The sequence below is a fragment of the Colossoma macropomum genome, unplaced genomic scaffold (assembly GCF_904425465.1).
Source record: "Colossoma macropomum unplaced genomic scaffold, Colossoma_macropomum, whole genome shotgun sequence".
Lineage (NCBI taxonomy): Eukaryota > Metazoa > Chordata > Actinopteri > Characiformes > Serrasalmidae > Colossoma > Colossoma macropomum.
Window position 1 is genome coordinate 17,906,366 of NW_023494788.1, and position 21,709 is coordinate 17,928,074.

The 21,709-nt window shown below is 41.5% G+C and overlaps 2 protein-coding genes across 2 annotated transcripts in view; one reads left to right on the plus strand and one right to left on the minus strand.

Moving 5' to 3' along the window:
- mrpl11 (mitochondrial ribosomal protein L11) overlaps nucleotides 1-21,709 on the plus strand; it is a 43,339-nt gene that overhangs the window by 16,004 nt on the left and 5,626 nt on the right. The window contains exon 3 of the mRNA XM_036568692.1: nucleotides 15,528-15,623. Coding sequence (XP_036424585.1) covers nucleotides 15,528-15,623 — 96 coding nt within the window. The remainder of the gene's footprint in view (nucleotides 1-15,527; nucleotides 15,624-21,709) is intronic.
- tmem265 (transmembrane protein 265) lies at nucleotides 1,357-6,541 on the minus strand. The gene is made up of 2 exons (XM_036568691.1): nucleotides 5,804-6,541; nucleotides 1,357-2,534 (listed from the first exon to the last, which is right to left on the minus strand). The coding sequence occupies exon 2, from the start codon at nucleotides 2,530-2,532 to the stop codon at nucleotides 1,483-1,485; it is 1,050 nt and encodes a 349-aa protein (XP_036424584.1). The 5' UTR covers nucleotides 2,533-2,534; nucleotides 5,804-6,541; the 3' UTR covers nucleotides 1,357-1,482.

Consider the following 21,709-nt stretch of genomic DNA (forward strand, 5'->3'; position numbering starts at 1 on the left):
AGGACAGAAACAAAAGACAGAAGAAAGAAGAGGTAAGACATAGTACAGCACAGGTGTGGCATGTGCTGTGACCTAGCCTGCTGAGAGTTTACATAAGGTGAGTGAAAATACTCAGCGTTGTGCGCATCACTACTCTGGAAGAAACAGGAATTTTGCTGCTAGTAGTTCCCTATTTTTTTTATTTTTTATTTTTTAGAAGTAATCTTAAAATTTGCCCGCCAGGGTGGTGCATCTAAAATGCATGTATTTGAAATGGAGAATAAGGCAAAGATGAAAGCTGGAGAGATGGACTCCAGGACTGGCTCATCCCTCTCTGCTCATCTCTCTGAAATCCCTCTGAAGTGAACAGGCACTCTTGGGGGAACGCTCCATAATGTCATAATGAATAGCCACACTCCCTGGAAATTATTTGTCAGGCTGGCTTGCCTTCTTTTAATGCGTCCTGTAAATACTTCCTCTAAATCACATATGAAGTCATGTATGAAGTCGCACTTGAGCACTTAGCCCTTTGACAAACGAGTCTCAGTTTCAATTAATATCAGTATTAATGGTTGTATTGGGGAGGGAGGAACGTGAAGAGTGCATTAGTGATGGCTGATGGAGATCAAATAAAATCCCTATATGCGACCAGGACACACTCTGTCACCACCTCTGAGACCTTGTCATTTCCAGTATTACAGCTAGGCACGCAGGAGGCTCATACGATAATTGCAAAAGCACTCGAGGTGCTCTGTGTACTCCGCTTAATTACGATAAATGAGAGATTTGAAGTGAATCAGCTCTCAATCTGTCATTTTTCCCCCCTAAGAGATTTGTCTCATGCCCTTTCACATACATTGAAACAGTGTACTATAAATGTCGACAGTGATGGGCATATGCTCTGACAGTGTTTGCTCAACAATGAAACTTCCATTTAACCAAAGAGAGAGATGATGAATCTGTTTTTAAAGGTCAACGACACTAATTGCTATTTCAGTTTAATTCTCTCAAGCAGCATATCGACGACATCCTGGCAGTCTTTGTATTCTGTGTGTGGTGGTGTTCATGTAAAAGTGGACACGGGTGCTTTCTCAGATTTCAGAGCTGTCTCAGTCTATGACTAATCAGACTATCTAGCAAAGAGCGAGTGTGAAAGAAGTAGGTGTCTAACAAACATTTTATTACAGAGAAGTACTAATAGAGGTCATGCTTCACAGTACACGGTACAGGTTAAAATTCATGATGAAAGGGATTGAGAGTAACAACCTTAGTCTGTTGCTCTTAAAAGAAGGCACTTGGTTAATATTACTGTAACTCTCAGCTGAACCTCATTTATCCCTTCATATGACAGTGGATCATGGTGCGTTAACCTTTTATACAAAGTGTGCTAACAGGATGTGTTGCGTTTAGTGTTATCCAAAACACAGTCTGCAGGAATGGCCATTGGCAGACTTGTAGTTGCTCTTCCCAAGTAACTGGTGGGACACTTATTGCTCTATCTGCCTAGAGCTCATGGGAAATGTAGGCAGGTCCCAGGGAGGTCTCAGCAGGATCAAGGCTCCCGTGTGAGACTGAGTGTCCATGGCCATGAGTGCGTGAGAGCGAGTGGTACCGAGAGGACGGAGGCACTGGAGATGTGCGCCCTTGTCCTTGTTCTTCTCCCCCTTGCTCCATAGCTGCCCCCAAACTCTGGCTTCCTGTCCCTGCATCAGCCCCTGCACCCTGCCCCCTTCCCCCTCCTTGCCTGCGTCTCTCCCAGGCAGAACTGAGCTTAACGGCCAGAGCCAGCAAGTTCTTTCCCAGAAACACAGTGGACACCCGCGGGTCCCTGTACCACAGCATGCCAACACCCCGGAGCGCCAGTGTGAAGACGTTAATAGTGATAAGACTGAGCCAGGGGTAGACAGCCTCCCTCCGAGGGCCCCTCAGGCCCGGCAAGGCTGCCGCCCCCAGCTCTGTGAGTGAGACACAGGGTAGGAGTAGCAGTAGCACGTAGCAGTAAAAGAACACGATACCGTCCACCCACAGAGGAACTCCCACACTGCTTTGAGCCTCCCACAGGCCGGCCTGCAGGTCCAGAACGTCCAACAGGTCCACCACCACCCACAAAAGCCGGCTCCTCACTTCCTGCTTCCTGCGGAGCGGGGTCATGTGGTCGGCGCCCGTCAAGATGAGGAAGAGTGAGGGCAGGCAGACAGAGAGCAGCAATGTGAGGGTCTTGCGTGCCAGCGGGTCAGGCGGCCGCCGCTCCTGCCTGTAGTTCTGGCACACGAAGAAGAGCTTGAGCTGTAGAAGGGACAAGAAGAGGAACCAGAGGGCGTTGGCAAAGCCGCGGCGAGGCGAGCGAGCCTCCTGGACCACGCCAGCTGACACAAAGCGCAGTGCCAGCAAGAAGCACAGGTCTCCCAGAGCCACCGCAACGCACGGCCAAACTGCTGGTCGCCCACTGCCCCGAGGCCCCAGCATGCTCTGCTCCAACAGGTAGAGGTCAACCACCGCCATCGTGCTCACCGTCACCAGGGTAGACACACACACCTGGGGCGAGGGCAACATGCCTGACGTGGAAGGAGAAATAAGGGCATCGTTAGAGTATGGTTACTCATTAAAGAAAGTGTCTGGGGAGACTCTTGGAGGTCACACACTTCATGCTTTTGAGTATGGTTCTGCGTACCTAATCATCAGTTCTAGCATAAAATTAGAATGTGTAAAGGAAGAGTTTTTCCACTTTTAGTGTGTGATTTGTCTCCCTTCAAAAATTAAGCGTAGATTACATATATTTACCAAATAATGGCTTTCCTTATGAATAGTGCATGTTTCAGTAATTACATCTTCTGTAATTCAACAATGGACTATTTACATTCTCCTCATGGCCACGGTTATCATCCTGCAGTGTTTGAACAGGGGCGCAGTAGCTTTCTGTCTGATGATCTGCACAATGAAGGTATTGGCAAACCAGTTATGCATGTGATCTTTGATGAGAAATGTTTGCAGTTCTAGCCAGTTTTGCTGTTTCTGTGGACTCTATATTTTGTTACACTCTAAAATGTAGCCCACAGAGATATGTGCAATTTCCCATATATAATATGATTTGTGTTTTGCTTGGCAGTACCAAAGGAGATTAAATTTGTGTTCCATTTTAACCTCTAGTGGTGTTTTTGCTACAAGGTCTAGTTATAGATTATGTAAGCTCCCCCAAGTGGAACTGCTGGATACTTGTTGTTTTAGACATCTAGTTACATTGCTTAAGTCATTGCAATTACATGAGCACACACTTCTCCATACCAAACAACTGTGTATTTCCCAAGAGGTCACACTATTACGAATGCATCTGAAGTCTTTAAAGTTTTAATAATGCTTCTCCTCTATCTTTCCAATTTTGCCAAGTTCTCTGAAGAGGACATAGACTAGTTCTGGTGTCACCACCTTATTTATTATTAATTAATTGTGTTGAAGTGAGGCCAGGCATGCTGTCAAAGCTTGTTTTCTTCACGGATGGTCTGCCATTTTGATTTTCACAGGCACTGGTACAATGATTATCTCTGTGAAAAAAGAAAGAAAAACGCCTTTCACTTGCAGTGAAATTTTTCAAAACGGCTGCAAGGTTAAGTGTGGTGCACTACAAATTTACAGCTGATTCTCAGCTGTACAGCAGCATTCAAATTCTGTCAATCAGTTGTTCCTAGTCTTGCATATGAAGTGTGAATTCATATATTTTTCTTTAAAGCAGCAATAATTCTGCCAAGGACAGTGTGCAGCTATTGCATTGATTAGTGTTGAGAAATGATTGCAAGCTTTATGATCAAATCGAATGCTTGTCTCTTCAGCCCATTGAGCTCAAAGGCCAGTCATCTTAGAGCTGTCCATGGAGCAGCTTGTATCTGCTGCGGGTGTCAACAGGACCTGCCAGGATCGATGGCTTTTTAATATGAAAATCATTAACATTTGGGAAATGCGGTAATGGCAACGTTTTTAAATCCACAATTGGAAAACAGTAAAGCTGAGATATTATTTAAGGCCTCTTAATAAGACTTGCATTATGAAGAATTTTGTTGAAAGCAGGTTTTGACTTGTGTGGAATCTGTATGTACAGATTAAGGGAGGGCAGCTTTGTGGAGGTGTGTGCGCAGAGGCATACATGAAGTGGGTGTGCTGGAAAGTGAACTAGAACAGTGGGAATGAGATGGGGAGAGAAAGACAGAGACAATGATTCATTCCCTTGGTTTTTTACAGACCTAATAAAGTGTTAGCGCATGATGGTAATAGTTCATAAATAAGCCCAGGGAGGGAGGACAAGAGTGACGTGGAGGGAGATGAGCAAGAGACAAAAAGCACAGGAGACCTGCTGGGTGAAAACATTTTAAAAAGACATGGAATTTCAGAACACTAGATGGGAATAGATAGAAATGTATTCATAGCTGGGGGACTGTATAAATTAAATGCATTAATACTTAGTGTGGAGAAAATGAAGGAAATGTGTTTGGTAAATGACCTAGAATGATTAATCTTCTCAGTGCTCGGTGGAATGAAAAGAGCGTCTGCGTCGCTAATATCTGATTACAACCAGAGACTTTTTTTTATTCCCTTTACAGCAGCTGATTTCCAACACTAAAATGAAATAGGCTCCAAAACTGCCACATGTGAAGACTGGAGTTTAAAGTGGGATATCTTATCAAACGCAAAATACCGTGGCACTGGGCAGAGTATTTGCTCATTCACACCACGCCTGATAATCACTGTGTTATCAAATTGAAACCTTGCACGCTTACTTGTCAGAGTAAGGCTCATCTTTCTGACACAATTGTCAACTCGTAATTCACTTGGATATGAGTGAAGACACTTGGATAGGAGCGTGCCTGTCCTCAAGGCACATCAATAATGACTAGACTTCATCATCCAGTGCCTACCAAGCGACAGTGCCGACAGGCAGTGCGTCCCATTTTAGCATAAGTATGAGTAATGGCCTGGAAAAGTGCACAGGTGAATGTGCGTCCGTGTGTATAAGCTTCCATGCATTATTCAAGCACGGATTCCTTGATGGCCTCCACTTGTATGGAGGACAAAAGACTAGCCTTAAGTGGATGGCTTAATATCTTAAAATATGATCACTGACCTCTTAAAAGGGATGTCAAACTGTACTAATTTCCTTCAAAGAGACCCTTTTTTGACAGTTGCACCTAGAGTACATCTGCAGTTGTTGGGCAAAAGCTGGGTCCCCATTTAAATAATGTGAACACGACCACATCCCCTGCCTTGAAGTGCTGGAGGCTGGATGTGTGCCACGTTCCCTCGTTGACCGAGAGTGCTATTCTTCAGCACTTATGTGCAAGGTTATAACATTGATCTCGGACATTAAAAATAATACCAGGCCTGTTGAAAGCCGATGCACTGGCATGAAAGGGGATGACCATGGTGCTATGGCTGATGCTTGCCAGCACTGGGCATAGATTAAGATCCTTGAGGTTAACCTTATAGTCTCAACACAACAGCACAACACAAAGGGTGACAGGTGATCTTTTATACAGGTCTAATTAGCACATTTTAGACAAAGTTTTATGGCAAATGTTTAGAAAGTCCACACTGATTTGAAACGTAACAGAAAGTGGTTCAAATTAAGAATGAATGCATCAGTTTAAAGTTTTTTTGGCTTGTAGAAATGTAACCTGTAAGTTTAATGAGTAATGAAACAGCAAACCCAACACTTGGAGTCAACTTCATGTAAGAACAGTGAGGTGAGGACATGATGTGTTTAGCCAGTCTCCTGACTTCACCGAGCTTCATTAACTGCTGAAAACAGCACGAACGCCTAGATTTTTCTTTTCATTACCTCAAGTTGATCGGTCCAGATTCCGGGCTTTCAGTCGCATTCGTCCAAAATCCTTCAGTCGTTTCAATAAACCGATGCGGTCGCTGCACCTCAGCATTACCACATATCGCTAAACCCAAAGAAGCCATTTAGGCTACTCGAAGCTCAATAGCTACATTGTCCAAAAAACAACTCGCCTCGTGCTTCAAGACAGGCTGAGGGCGGGAAAAAATGGTCTTTTTCCTCTCTGTCTGCGGACTCTTCTGGAGAAGAATGTGCTCGCCCAAAGCCTTACGTGAAAGCCGGAGGGGGCTTTGTTGAGGACTGTTTCTCCAGGTTTGCTCTGCTCTGCTCGGCTCGGCGCGGCGCGGCTCGGCTCGGCTCTCCTCTCGCTGCCCGGGCTGAGAGGAGGACAAGTCGGTCAGAAGTGTCGTACAGTCTCGGTGGGCGCCGACTCCCTGCTGGAAGTTGCTTCACACGACGAGTCGGGGATCCATTAAATACTCGAGTCGACGAGAATGAGTGAAAACTGAACGGAACACGTCGCCTCAGAGAGTTTGTGATTGCAGTGTGTGATTTGTAGGCAGTGTACGTGCCCGCCCCTCTCTTTCCCTCCCTCACCCCCTCCTCCCTCACCCACCGAGCCGTCCGTTTACTTCCCTCATGTCACCCTCTCAGTTTTTACCGTTGTCTGTACCACTGGAGACCGCAGGACGGGTTATATGAGCAGCCCACATACAAGAGCACAATCACGCTCATCTGTTCAGATAATTACAATGGTACTTGTTCAATCATGGCTCTGGTAATTGCCCTGCATATGAGAGAAGTAAATCCCAGATTAGCCCGCCGCTAGGCATAAATGATTGTATGTCCAAAAGGGGCTGGGAGGTACTTCTGGGTAGTTTTTTACCCAGATGTTGCTAAGTTGGCACCTTCGCTTTTTCTTCTGCCTTGTCATATCTTCATCCTTCCTTCTTTTGATTCCTAGTAATCTTTTTTTCACAATATATTTCTTTTCTTCTGTCTTCAGAGGTATAGATTTGATTTTGTTATTTCTGGGTTTGCTTCCTTCCTTCATTGTTCCTGCAGCTAACAAAGCTTGGAGCTAATACTTTGTGATTGCCATTTCAAAATCTTGGAGTGGTGCTGGATTTATGGTGCTTCAATTTGAGTAGAGGAGCTGTTGTGTAATTGGTGCACCATCATGGCAGGAATTTTGAGGACGATCTTGTTATCCGTTCCCTTCCCCTTTAAGTGTTCTGGCGTGCCAGTATCTGTCCTCTCCACATAACATGTAAATTCAAAGGGACTCTGTCTCTCTCTCTCTTTCTCTGTCTCTGTGTTTCTCTCTGTCTCTCTTTCCCTCGTTTTCTTTTACAACCTTCCCCCCTCCACCTCATTTTATCCTAGTAGGGGGGTCATCTTTGAGTGTGCAGTTTAATCAGACCCAAGAGAGATGGGAAGCCGAGTCATCTTTCTTGTCACAATCATCTGCGTGCTCCACTGGTTTTCAGAGAGAGATTTTCCATTCCCTGACTTCAATTTGTTTTTTTGGCCTGTGCCTCCTTCTGTTGCATTCTTCCTCTTCTCTCTCTCCCTCTCGCTCTCTCTCTCTCTCCCTCTCTCCCTCCAGTCCCAGTGGGTGTGGTTGAAGGTCACTTGGCTCTGGCTCTCCCAGCATAAGAAACGAGAGAGAAAAAGTGGAAACCAGGGCATGAAGAGGTACAAAGGATGGAGTAGCAAATGTCCAGCAGTGCGCAGTCATCACTTTCTCCCGTGACATAAGCGTGAAGTTTGGAAGGGCGTGAAGGATACCTCTAGAGTGCTAAGAACCTGACTGCTGCCCAAAATGTTCCCCAATACAAACAAGTCTCACACACCCCTTGGCCATCTGTCACACACAGGAGCTGTGAACTGTCACCACACACACCTCATTTACAGACAGATAGGCTACCTATGAAAATACTGGACTATAATACAAGACTGCAGCTGCAAGTGCTTCATTCTGTTAGCCAGTAGTTAATATGTCCATGCCCACCCCACTTTGTCTGAGCATTTTGGTAACAGACAAGGATTCATCAGGTAAACCGAGCAGTTCAATGGCCTTTTCTAGTCATTATTTTCCACCTTTTTGAGCTGATTAATTGATTTCCCATGAGAAAACTGGTTGTTAAACTTTGTAGTTATGAAAAAGTGTATTCTGGGCTGCAAATTCGAGAGCTTCATGTTCCTCAGATAATGTTTCTTTTTTTTTTCTTCATTGTGTGTCATACACAACATCAAACCAGTCATGCACATGCCCTTCAACTCTGTGTGCCTTTTTGTGCACTGCAGTCTTCTGTCGGATCCGGTGATTGAGTAGGTTGCAACTAAGATGGCTTCAGAATCCTTTCAAACACGATTTACTCTTTTGCTGCCATACCAAAGTACCAGCTCAGCTGTGAAAAGACACCATTAAATTTAAAGTGACAGATGAATATGTCCTAAGTGTCATGCTTTACAGTATTAGCACATGTAAAAATAACACTCTGCAGAGCAGAATAGGGCCTAATATTAATCACTATTGTATTTATGGCAAAAAAGCAAGCCCTGTGCGCTTCGTTGAGGCCACAGTGGATTTTAGGACCAGAATAAATGAGGCCATTAAGAAGACGAACTCCAGCTGTGGCATTCCCCGCAGCCTCGCAACTGTTCTTATATCTTTGCTAGCTTTTGGAGCGCTCAGATGAACCACCTCTGATTTTTTTTATCGCATGTCGCAGACTTAAAAACCTTTTCTCCAGTGGCTCTATCTCTACTTTTGAGGTTCTGCCCAGCATGAAGGGTCTGGAGTCGTGGAAGTTAAGAGGCTGAAGTTAATCAGCTGCATGACACCTTGATAGGGAGGTGTGTGATAAAACAAGGAAGAACTGCAGCAGATTAAATTAGGGAAAAAAAGTTAATCAGGGTAATTAATGAGAGTGTCTTACACTGCAGAGTTTAATTAACCCCACGCTCCACCCGCCCGTGCTTCCATCCTGCCACCCTCTGCCAGGGCGATGAATTGCCCATGCTCACATGCCAGGGGGCAATTAATCCTCCTTGCTGCCCCAAGGCCATGTCCTCTGTCACACTCGTGCGCTCACGTCCTGTCCAGAGCAAAAGGGGCGTGTTCCGTTTCGCTTAACGTTACATACGACTGCACACAGGGAGAGAACACGCTGCCCTGTAGCCTTTAAATCTTCCCCAGTGAAAGTTTGCTTAAAAACACTATTGTCATTCTTTGCCTCACTCGCTTGTCCTCACTTTGACTCTTGTACTCTCACACTTTAATCAGGGGAGGCTCTTTGTCACCTAAACAGCATCATTTTCTCTTTTATTTGGCCTCTTCAGTACACATACAAAGCCTTAGAGTAAGTCAAACCACTAACTGGATGTAAAGGCGCTCTCATTCAGACACTTAATTACACATTATTTCATTCAGATAGACTACAAGTAGCATTGTTCAACAACGGTCCTTTAGACGCTCTGCTCTAAAGTGATATTAAGCCTCGTGAGCCCTTTAATCTTGCTCTCTCGCTCTCGCACGCTCTCTCTCTCCATCCCAGTAATAGAATGAACTTGCAATCCCATGTACACATGCTTTATTCATGCAGGTCCCATATCCCCCTTCCACACATTAGTCCTCAAAACCCCTTCACCTGCTATTGTCAAATGGGCTTCCTCTGTGTTAGTATTGATCCTCATTATGGTCCTCATAGGGAACATGCCTCAAATACAGAACACTGTTCTTTTAGGCTATTCAGTAGAGTTCACATATGAATACATACCTACCGCACATATATACACACAGGATCCTCCAGTCTGACCTCTATTACTTTTCCAGCCCATTCTCCCACTCGCACACGTCTCTCATCCATCTGAGAGCTTCGTCTCGTTATAACGAATTACTGGAGCTGAAAGACTAGCGATGTTAGTGAAGCGAATGAGAGATGGAGAGAATAGGAGGCGAAAAAGGCCACTGTGATGTGAATTACAGCGATGTCCCATAAGATCTTATGGAGTTATTGCGGTTAATACATTGTGTCCAATTTTATTCACATTTCTTTCAGATTTGAATTTAGGCATTCACGAGAATGACACTTCATTAAGAAGTAAATAAACAGTTATAGAAAATGAAGCTCCATCGCTCACTGAAGACACAGAGGCACTGAAGGACACCAAAACTGGAAGCTTTCCATCTGGCTTGGAAAGTCTGTTTCTGCACAAACAAAGCTAAAACCATGCACGGGCCACTTTTCAATTCCAATTGATAACTGTAAGCCCAAAATTCCACTTTAGAATTATACCTGGATAGACAAACAGCAAAACAAAAAAGGAATCCATATAACATGATAGATTATAGAAAAATACTAATTGAATTACTATTAAGACTGACTCTGAATATCTTAAGGAATGCTTAATCTCCTCTATGTGGTAGGATTCAAGCTAAGATGTATTGAGGCTTTCACCCACATTTTGGCCTTGTGGTAAACGTTAAGGGACTGAAGCATCAAAGCAATTTTGTGCAAAGTTAATTATATTTAACTGAGGAATATTTCAGGAAGAAATCATATGTATACATATGCACAGTGAGCCGTCACATGTTTGGTGTCCAAATTTTGCCTCTTTAGGTCTCACTGGAGCTTCAAGGTTAAAATTGCTAACAAACACTAGACGTCTATAGCCACCCAACATCACCAGAACTATCCTCAGCATTCTGAAACCACAACCGGATCTTCATTACTGTCATTGTGGTTTAGGACACTGTATGACTTACTGAGCTATAGAAATTGACAAAAATTTTACCTTGTAGTATAAGTGTAAGAGTTTGAGTGGGTTGAGAAAAGTTTAGGCAACGTATTTACAGAAAATATTTGGGTGACTATTGACTTCTAGTATTTGTTAGCATTAATGTTATTAATGAAGTCATGCTTCCTGAGCACTGGTGCTCTAAGCTAAAAGAATGTCTTACAAGCATGACATTGCTTATTTTGTTTAGCCTCTTTCATTCTCTTCAGCTTATCTCAAAGTTACACCAACAATATTACAAATGTTAGCCAGACAGAAACCAGATTTCCAAAAAGGAAACTTCTTTTTTATTTAGTTTTTCTGTATTTGAATTGCTCTCTCAAAACAATCTGAAGCATCCAGCAGTTTTTGTTATCCATCCATACCGCTAGAGTATTGCTCATCCATACCGTAATATTGTTCTGTGACACCAGCATTATCGATATACCGCTCAACAATGAGACTGCTTTCAGACTGAAAGGTTTAATGACCTCTTAGCTTCTGACAGTCAGTGTTTGTTCTCAGCTTTTGGTTATTTTTCACCCTTAAAATGTAGCAAAGCAGTGGCATCTGCTTTCTTAAACCGATGCCAACACACTGATTTGTCTTGTCAGTATGAGATTAATGCAATGCATTTTTTCTTGGCTCTTCATAATCTTCCACTTCTTCAAAATTCAGCTGCAACAGTCTTTCCTTGCGCTCGCAGGACAGAGCACATTAATTCTGTCTTCACGATGCTTCATTGGTTTCCCATAAAGTTCTTTGTTGATTTTAAAGTCCTTTTTATTACTTATAAAGCTCTTCTTGGTTTAGCGCCATCTTACTTAACTGGAATTTTATATCCATATCCACCACATGAAGCACTTGTGGAACAGATATTATTGTTCTCCACAGACTTCAAAGGAATGAGCAGGGGCTAGAATGTTTAGAATTATGAAACTGTAGTGTGAAACTGGAGCTTAAATTCAGAATAATTTTTACATGATAATCAATAAAGGAACACTGGTTTTTGAGGACATTCCCAGATTTCTTTCAAGCCATTTTAAAGATGTTATACCTGAAAATGCTGTGCGTATAGCTATTCTTATGCTTTTTTAAACACCCCCACTATTTTAATCCTCGTCATAAAGGATACATTATGGGAGTATCAACATGATAAAGAACTTCAATATTCCTTTGAAGTATTGAATAAGTCATCTTGTCCAGGGGAGGCCGAATGCCCCCATCGAGGTGATGTACAGCAACCATTTTGTTCCCCGGTACTCTTCTTTTATCAGTCACTGTGGGGAAAAGAAAGGATTTAATTGGACTGCTTGACTTCAGGATGATTAGATCTCTAGGCTTTAGCAGGCTGGACTGTCAATTTGGCCTGCACATCAAAGTGAATGCTCGTTCCCCTTGTATTAAATGCACGGCATTCTCGGTGAACCAAAGCTTTGCTTTGGAAAGAGTGCCAAAGCGCTCGTCTTTAAAAGACTTTTCTTTTCACTCAGAGACAGTTTTCCAGTCTTATAATGGCCTCACTTATGATAATGAAACATCTAGACAAAGAGCGCTACCTTCCGCTCCTGCTCTTCCATTGTTGCTGGCATTGCTTGGCACTCTTTGAATGTCTTGTGTGTCTGTAGTCCCAGTATACTTCCATCGCCTCTCATTACAGCTGCCAGTCTCTCTCCCCCACTGTGACACACTGTCTCTCTCTCTTATGGATCTGTCTGCTATCTGCTGTCTAGCACACACTGTGTCTCCTTGTTAGACCTCCCTTCCAATCACCATGTTTTTCACTGAAAAGTAGTGAAAAGGCAAGTGAAGCAAAGTGGGGATTGCAGCAGCTCTGAAAACTCTTTGCTGGAGGGGTTGCTTTGATGACATTCTGCTAGTCAGTACTAACTTATATTAATCCATATATAATTCATATTAAATTAAGAGTCCCGACTTCTTGTTTACTCACCTGAGTAGGGCTACGTTAGATGTCAGCCAGGTTGACATTATTATTAATAAGCAAGTCAGCTGGGACACTGGATTCAGGGACTTTTGTTTCTCATTTCATTAGTGCAAGTTGTCTTTTTTTCTTTTTTTTCTTTTTTTTTATTTAATTTAAATGCAACATGCCAGCCCAACAGTAATGCCATCTGCTGTGAGGAAGATTATTCAGTGCCTGTACCCTAAAGTATTTGACTTCTCCAGACCAGCAGAGTTTCTCTTGTGTTGACATGGCAACAGCAACAGTTTTTTTCAGTGTAGAAAGGGAAAAGTTAGATAAATAAAGCTAAATAAATTAACCTTGCATGAAGGTTTTTAACTAAAGGATGGGCTTAGTATTTTAAAACCTAATGACTTTCCGTCACATCTATTCATTCATTTTGTTCTCCTCAATTATAGTGTCTGTGCTTTGGTGCTGAGTGCTCCACAAGAATAGATTCTTACAAGGGCAAGTTTTAATACACAATCCCTTACATCTCTAGTCCTGAAGGATTCTAGTGTTGCATTGTTAAAAGACGGTAATGTATCGTTTTCTCTGCTTTGATAACTTTCAGTCTGTGAATACAGTACTTGATCAGGGGGCTAATCTTATCCACAAAGGGCAAGTGTGGCTGCCAGTTTTCATTTGAACCAAGCAAGAACATGCCTGACACCTCTAGTTCAATCAAGTGGTCTGAGTCTTCAAACAATTGATAAGGTGTGCTCCTGACAGCTTGGAACAAAATTTAGATTAACTAAGACTGGGTACCCCCGGCTTGGTAATTACATGATGTCACCAGTCTTACCCACAAAACACCAGTGTGGCTGCAGGTTTTTATTATAACCTAGCAGGAACACATATAATTACTCAAACTGTTTGAAGATTGAGACCAACTTATTAAACAAGAGGAATCAGTTGAGCTTCTCAAGGGTTGGTCACACCAACCCTTGAGAATAGGATTGGTTCTCCAATCCTATCCTTGGGACTCCTTAGTTGAACCAAGCATTTTAGAGCAGAGAAAAGACTCAATTCTGCCTATGCACAGTTCTGCCTGCACTTGTTTTCTGACAGCTTCATTTTGGGGCAGACATGGACTAAACATTAAACCCAGTCATGTTTCAAGGGCATTTAAAGGGCCTATATCCTATATTTTTATCCCTGAGCTCCATTTATAACATTTGTGTGGTTATATCTACCAAAAACATAAATAAACCATTTTACATGACTATTTTCCAGCCTATCTTTATCCTTTAAAATGAAACAAACTGTGATTGTTACTATACCTTTAAGACTGGTGTATGTAAATGGCTACCCTGTATTGTGCCTCATTCAAAAGCACTCAGAGCTTTAATATCCCTTATAACTTAAGCATCAATAGGCAGGGCTAAATTGCTGTAGGATGAATAGGCAAATGTATGTAAATGAGTTATTTGTGTCATCATGATTTTTTGCATCTTAGCTTCCAAATATGGACTGTATGGATGGTACATTTTTAAACTTTAACAATGTTCATATATTATAACAAATTGTTATTTGAAACCAGTGAGTAAAATTCATTTTTCCTTGTCAAGGGCCTTTGAATAAATTGCAAGCTCTGTGGTTGTTTCACCGTTTAAGAATTCTCTGTAGTGTAGGCTGACACCTAGTCTCAGTACCATACGCCTCAGGTTCTGCAAGGACATCTGATGATAGAAGATTATAACTTTGCAGTTGGACAATCTGATTACTCCCATCTCATCCAAATCGGATGCCACTCTGAGGACTGTCAGTGTAAAGCATAATAATATGACTGTCCTTTAAGTGAGTGAACTGGCATCAGCTTTAACTAAGGTGTAAACTTTGGTGGCTTGGTTTCTGATATATATGCATGTGTGTGTGTGTGTGTGTGTATATATATATATATATATGTGTGTATGTATACATGTGGTTATATATATATTTATATTTATATTATATTATATTATATATTATATTATATTCATATACACACACGTGTGTGTATATATACATTTTATCTATTAAGTAAACTCTGTTTTTGAACAGGCTGACTGTAGCTGGTTGGCCAAAAAAAAAATGACAGATGTTCTTCAGAAGTGTCTGTATAAATCCAGTTGATATTCTATTGCCTGGAAGTCTTGGCTAGGCTAAAACCTAATCTGAGTCTGGGAAACTAGCCCTTAAGGATATGTCTGCGTTTAGCTTTATGTGGGGATTTTTGCATCAAATTACTGACCCAGTCACTAAATTGAGTGTCTAGGGCAAGTGACAGCATGCCATAGTCATGATAAGCGATTCATTGCAGAAATTCAGAACCTGGCTTTAAGGCAAATCCCCTTCACGGCAGCAGAATGAAATGCGGGTCTCGGTTGACATGGTGCCTTCAGGAAGGTCTGCTAGCTAAAGGTCAGTGTAGCTCTCCCTGCTGTAATTAGATTACTGATTAGTAGCTGCCTGTGAATTCGAGCCACCGAGAGAAGGCATTTGGGTTGTGTCAAAGAAACACAGGAGAAATGGCACCCAGTGTTGACTTAATGTCAGCTGTACATTTAGCTCTCTCTCTCTGACTCGTCTGGCAGGGACCAAGAATGGCGAACTCATTTATCACAACTCTCACAGGCATGATGACTGCCATATTCTCACCACCCACCCACGCAAGCACACACAGGCATACACACACTCACCCTTGGCTAAATGGGCTCTCCTTCAGTCCTTTACTCTCATGCGAGCACGGGCAGCCAAGCATGCACAGGCACTCACAATGCGGCAATGAGTTATTGAGTGATTGACACTCTCCATGCAGCCTTTCTATAAATGGTCTTTGGTATTCATCAAAAGAATGCCACCACGAGTGGCAGTCCGAGATATATGTACCGATCCAGATTTCTCCTTCGTTTTGGTTCGTTATCATTTTTTTTCTTTTCTTTTCTGAATCCATAACCCTCTGTCTTCTCTCCTGTGTGTTTGTTATTTCAGCGCGGCATCCCAATTGGCGTATTCTGTAAAGACTTCAACGAGAAAACGAAAGACCTCAAAGAAGGCATCCCTCTTCCCATCAAGATCAACGTCAAGGTAGTATGCTGACTCATTTGCAAAACAGTGTTCGTTTGGTTTTTCCATCGGAGAACCACTCATATCCGCTACATCCGAGTGGACACGCCGTTGTGGCGGATTATCTCTATTGATCTGTCTGAGCCAGCCCATCTTCATTTATCCAGTTTTTATGACTCCTTTGAGATGCTTGTGCACAATTCTACCCCAACTGTGAGCACCACCACTGATGCGGTATGGGTGTTAAAGTGCGGACTGGGCCTAGCACAGTTATTCTGTTCAAATGGATGCATTGCCTGTAATGGAATCGACTGGTGTGCAGAGCATCTCTAAGCTGACCGTGACTTTGAAATAAGGGGCTGCAGTGGTGCAGTGCACTCAGTTTTTGCCTGACCTCAACTTGCCCGCCCTTGTTTATTATAATGTATTTGCCAAAGACACTGTTATCATTTCAGCTCTTTGAGTTATTACTGGTAATGTACTCAGCTCAGTGCTTTGTAAAGTAATGGAGGCAGCTGAAGGATTTCTCTCTTGGGTGCATTAAGAGAGTTTTACCTGACACCTTTAATTCCTTGTGCGCTCTCTCTCTGCAGTCGTTGCCTCCTCTTCTTCTGTCCTCCTTATTTTTTACCCACCAGGTGAAATGAAACGCAGGACGGGGTGTAGCCTGTCTCAATCTTTTAAATAAAGATGGATTCCCAGGCGTTAGTGCTGCTTGCAGAATCAATGGCAGGGCAGTAGGTTGAAAGGCCCATTACAGAAGTTGTGAAGAATGTCTTTTCATTATATAGGGGTCGCTGATGACAAATTTTAAAGGTCCTCACATGACTACGTAAAGTGCAAGTGCTGAGTGCAGGTCCCAATTCCAATTCATTTATGTTCCACTGCTTGAGTTAAGCACTCTGCCTGAGTATTTTTCAGCAGAAACTCATGAACAGCAACCTCCTGTCCTTCTCAGTCAACTGGGGGGTGGTATTTCACATAGAGGTGGGCAGTATACCAGTTGAACTTCTTCTTCAGGTATTACTATTGTTATAGCCATTATACTGGTATGCCTCAAAAAAGGACAGATAAATTTATGTAAAAACATGCTAACATTTTCCCCTTTGGCTGAGTGGTTATGTTTAAAATGAAAACGCAGCGGTACCCTGATCACCTCCCACTGTCTAGTCCTTTGCATCTGAAGTAGTCCACTTTGTTTTTGAGGCAGTGGACATAAAGGAACAGGAAGTCTTTTGGGGCTAACCTTAGACTAACATGGACATCTGATTACAGTGCTTCCTTTTATATTGCCTGAGAATCCTGCACATAACAAGTCTAGGACCAGCTGATACTGACAGTTTGAATGCATGTAATATTTTCCACGTTCTAACAGTGTCTGGCAGTTGGAGGTACGAGTGTATGGGACGTACGTATGAGACAAATGATTTGAGGAACTCGACAAAGCTGAAGTTGGCTCATTCAGAATTCCTGTTCCACCTTAAATGGTACAGCAGTTACATTTAGGTGTCTGTACAGGTGCCAGAATGTAACTTCTGCTTCATTTAAGGTGGAATAGAAAATTCTAACAAAAAGCTGCTGAATAACTTCAGCCTTGTAGAAATTAAGGCATGATGCAACATTAAGCACTGTTTTGCCAGGCTCGTGGGGCAAGTGATAGAAAACAATGTTGACCTAGGCCTATCTATTTATTGTTCAGTTTTGTTTTTACTGTTTTGCGCAAGAGAAATATTTCAGATTTACTTTGGTTGTTAAAAATGGACAGCCAGAAAAATAAACCAGTGTTAACCTACAAATATAGGTTTTCCTAAGCATCTAAAATGGTTTTATTTGATTAGATGTTTTGAATATATTCACTGTGATGTATACCGAAACCATCAGACATTTTAATTATACTGTGATATAAATATTTGGTCATACCAGCCACTAAAAATTTAACAGTGTAAAAGCAAATGCCAGCATTATGATGAAATAACACTTCACATTTACCTCATAGCAGCACTACCCAGTCAAACCTGCCCATGTATAAAGCACAGCCACAGTGAAAAAACCCAACGACTACTGTAAGATTTTAAAGTCTTGAATAAGTGAGTGTTCTGGGTACTGTTTTGCTGGGATTTGAGTCTGGGGCCTTCAGTGAAGGAGGCTAGAGTTAGACATTTTCAGAAATACTGTCAACTTTCAATTTAATCCCCTTGAGTTTTCCTGTCAGTGATGGCAGTTGTGAAAGCCTGGAGGCAGAAAATGTCAGGTTGTGTTGTCTCTGTGGTGTTCAAGGTATGGCACCAGTGGTCCCTGACCTAGCTGCGAGACATTTTCAAAGGCACAGAGTGAAAACAATCACTTTTCCACAGTTACGTATTGAGCTGCCTTACCTTAGTTTTTAAGGTACGCATTGTGAACTTTTGTTTTTTTAGAACAACCTACAGCTCGATTTACTGTAAAGCTTTAAAAATTCTGTAACAGCCTCGCTGGAAATGTTTCTCTCTCTCTCTTTCACATTTACTCCAAGGCTCAATTCATAGCATTCCATTTCTTCTTGTTACAAGGGAGACAATTAAATATTATACCTGATATTAGGTGATTCCCTTTCTTCTTGATGTGCTCATCATGTTTAAATATCTGCAGTACTTTCTAATGAGGTTGAGCAGTTATGATGCATATTTTGTGGGCAAAATATATGGGCTTATTATCCTGGTTCTCTAACTGTGCTATAAACCATTCCAACATGTTCAGCTTGTCTATTCAACTTGTAAAACACTGACTTCATTGTGTTTTCATTGCTTGAATTATTTGAGGTCGTGGGGTGCCAGTGAATTGCCAGTGAATTGAACACTGTTTTTGTATTTTGAGTCCTTGAGCCTTGTTGGAAGAAGACTTGCTTGAGTTTAGTTTAGTGATGACTGCATAAAAACTGTGTAAATGCAAAAAACAAAAAAACATCAAAAAAAAAAAAAACAATATATGGTAAAACTCAATACTGTGCAAAAGTCTGAGACCACCCATTTAATTATTTGATTTCCAGTCACAACAGCTATTAAGTACAAGTTATTCACTTTTCAGCAGCAGATAAAAACCAGAAAATAAATATTTAACAGAGAATTACACTGAAGGCTCGACAAGTAATATAACTATATCTAGGAAAGGGGTCAGCAACATGCGACTCTTTTACTGCCCTGTTGCAGCTCCACAGCAGAACTAGGTTTTTAGGTGAAAATAAAATAATCCTCCTTTGCTGTAAAATAAACCTATGCTGATCGTTCTAACACAGTTTTAGCAATAAATTGTCTTAAACGCTGGAGATAATTCATAACTGCAAATTCACCCTTTAACCCTGAAGGTTGGGGCGCAGACTTCTGGTCACCATAGCTAGCTAGTAGCTAACAAAAAGGCAAAGAGAGATTTAAGATGAACATCGATAATTCAGAGACAAATGGACTTTATGATTTATGATCACTCCGTTGGGTTTCCTGATACGTTTAATCTACAATGAGAAACTGTCAAACACAAAAAAGTTGCAAGGCTGAGGTCAGCTTTTCATTTGCCAGCTTCTCATTCGAATTTTCTAGTTCCACTTTAAATGGTGCAGCCTCAGGCACCATTTAAGGTGGAACGGGAAAATTAAAAAAAGAAGCTGGAGAATGTGAGGCTCGTAAAAAGTTGAACACTGTGAGACATTTTACAAGAATATATTCTACTTTTGAGGAGAAGTTTCCTGCCGGAGATGCAAGAAAAGCGGCTACAGCTGAGCTCAAAAAGCCTATACTGAGACATATTTACAGCCAAGATGGTAAAATGGACATAAAATGTTGTGCCTCCCAAGGTGGTTTGATTTGTGTTGAAAGGATTAAATGGCTCTTCTGAACATGAGGATTGCCGTCCCCTGATCTAGGATTTCAGAGATGGGAGCCCTGTTTTTGGTGTCAACTATGTGGCAACAGTACTTTTTAATTTATATGATATTATATGGAATCCTCAGCACTGATATCATGAAAAAAATAAACTAGTAGACTGTTTCTATCTTAATGGCTTAATTAAGTCAATTATTTATCTGTTTTTAGTTTTCCTTGTTTGTTAATTTTGGCATCAAAATTATAACAAAGTATCTTCAGATTCTTTTCTGACAAAAATGAGTCACTGCAAAGCCATTCAATGTCAAAAACCCTTCTTGTCCTTTTTAACTGTGCAGCTGAGCAGCGGCCTCCTCTTTTTAAGAGGCTGGCATTAGAGACATTACAGTTTATCCACAAAACAACTGAACTGGTTCACCTATGTGCAACATTTCAGTGCCAACCTGGAAGCATGCTTCTCAGACTAGTCTAAACCTCAGCCTTCCAACCTAACATAACTGACCAGTTTAAACTCTGCTGAGTTACTGATTAGTAATATTATTCTAACAACACTGTTAGCCAGCAAGCTTGGCCTTTCAGGACATTTCACAACAGTTGGTAAAAGCAGAGTTCAAATTACAATCTCTTTGGTCATTCAGCACTAAACAATTTGACTTAATCTACAGCTTTAAAAAAAGATGGTTCTTCAAGGGTTCTTTGGTAAAGACAATGGTTCTATTTAGAACCATGAGTTCTATATTAAAATCATTTGCATGCTTAAATCATTCTTTGCGTGGTGAAATAGTTCTTCAGATTAATGGAGAATGTGTTGTATGTGGTTCCATACAAAAACAAGGATTGTTCTGTTGTTACAAGCAAACATCAAAAATGTAGTCTTTATGAACCAGCTTCTGTTGGTTCTTTGTGTTGGATAATAGTTTTACTATATGAACCGACTGTGTTTCAGCTTCAGAACATGCAGCTTTTTTCTGTGAAATGTTTGTTGCATCCTTCCTTCAGTACACTTCCATCATATAACTGGTGTTTTTTTGCAAACCTGCAAAACTTGAATCAAGGTTTCTTTTTTATTAGTGACCACTGGCTTCAGCCTTGCTAATCAGCCATGAATTCCATTTTAACCTGGAGTCTTTCTGATGTTGCAGTCGTGAATACTAACTTGGGTCAAGGGAAAAGAGGCCAGTGGAGAACATCCTCTAGCTCCTCCACCTTTTTATTGTTATTTTTTTTTAACACTGCATGGGTGATTTCACACCTAGCCGTTGGAGAGTTTTTGGCAGAACAAGCGGTCCTGAGAAGATACACTGCTGGACCAAATATGACAAATAACTGGTGGTTTTTGGCAAACTTGCAAACCTGAAGCAGGGATTCTTTGTTATTAGTCACCACTGGCTTCTACCTTGCTAATCAGCCATGAATTTCATTTTTTTTATCCTGGGTCTTTCTGATGTTGCAGTCATGAATGCCAACTTTGGTCAAGGAAAAAGAGGCCAGTGGAGTGCTAAGACTTTCTTTAGCTCTTCTAGCTTTTTTGATTTTTTTGTATTTTTTTACACTGCATGGGTGATTTCACACCTTGCCGTTGGAGAGGTTTTGGCAGAACAATTGGTCCTGAGAAGATTCACTGCTGGACCGAATTCTTTCTATTTGGGCATTACAGCTCTGACCATGGTTCAGTGGAGCTCCAGAGGCCAGGGAATGACTTTGTACCTCTGTCCAGACTGATAGTCCTAAGTAATATTTTGCTGAGGTCTGAAGAAATGTCTTTGGATCATGCTCCCAGAAGTAATGTGCTGCCAACTGCCGCAACTACCGGCATCAGTTACTCACATATTATCTTGCACCATCTCTCTCTCTCTTGCTCTTTTGTCTAACATATCTGATTGTTTACCGAAGCATTCCAGCTGCGCAGCTTAATTAGGTTGATGGGGTTAATATTCATAAACAATTTCAATCTATTTGCAGCTGCTACTGATAAAAAGAGCTGAGTAACTTTAATGTGATGTGTAAATAGGGTGGGCAAAGTGGCAAAAAAACAATATCATGACACTTAAAAAAGAAGTGTTCATGATGTCACAATATTTTGTTTTTTTTGGTTTGGTCAGTTGGAACAGACACAAAACAACTAAATTGCCACATTTAAACAATATTATCAAAAAGTACGAGTACAAATTAATTCAACACTTCACATTCTGCACTGCAATTTAACAAGCCTATGTATTCTCTCTTTGTAGTGAAACATTGGTTATTGTTCTTACA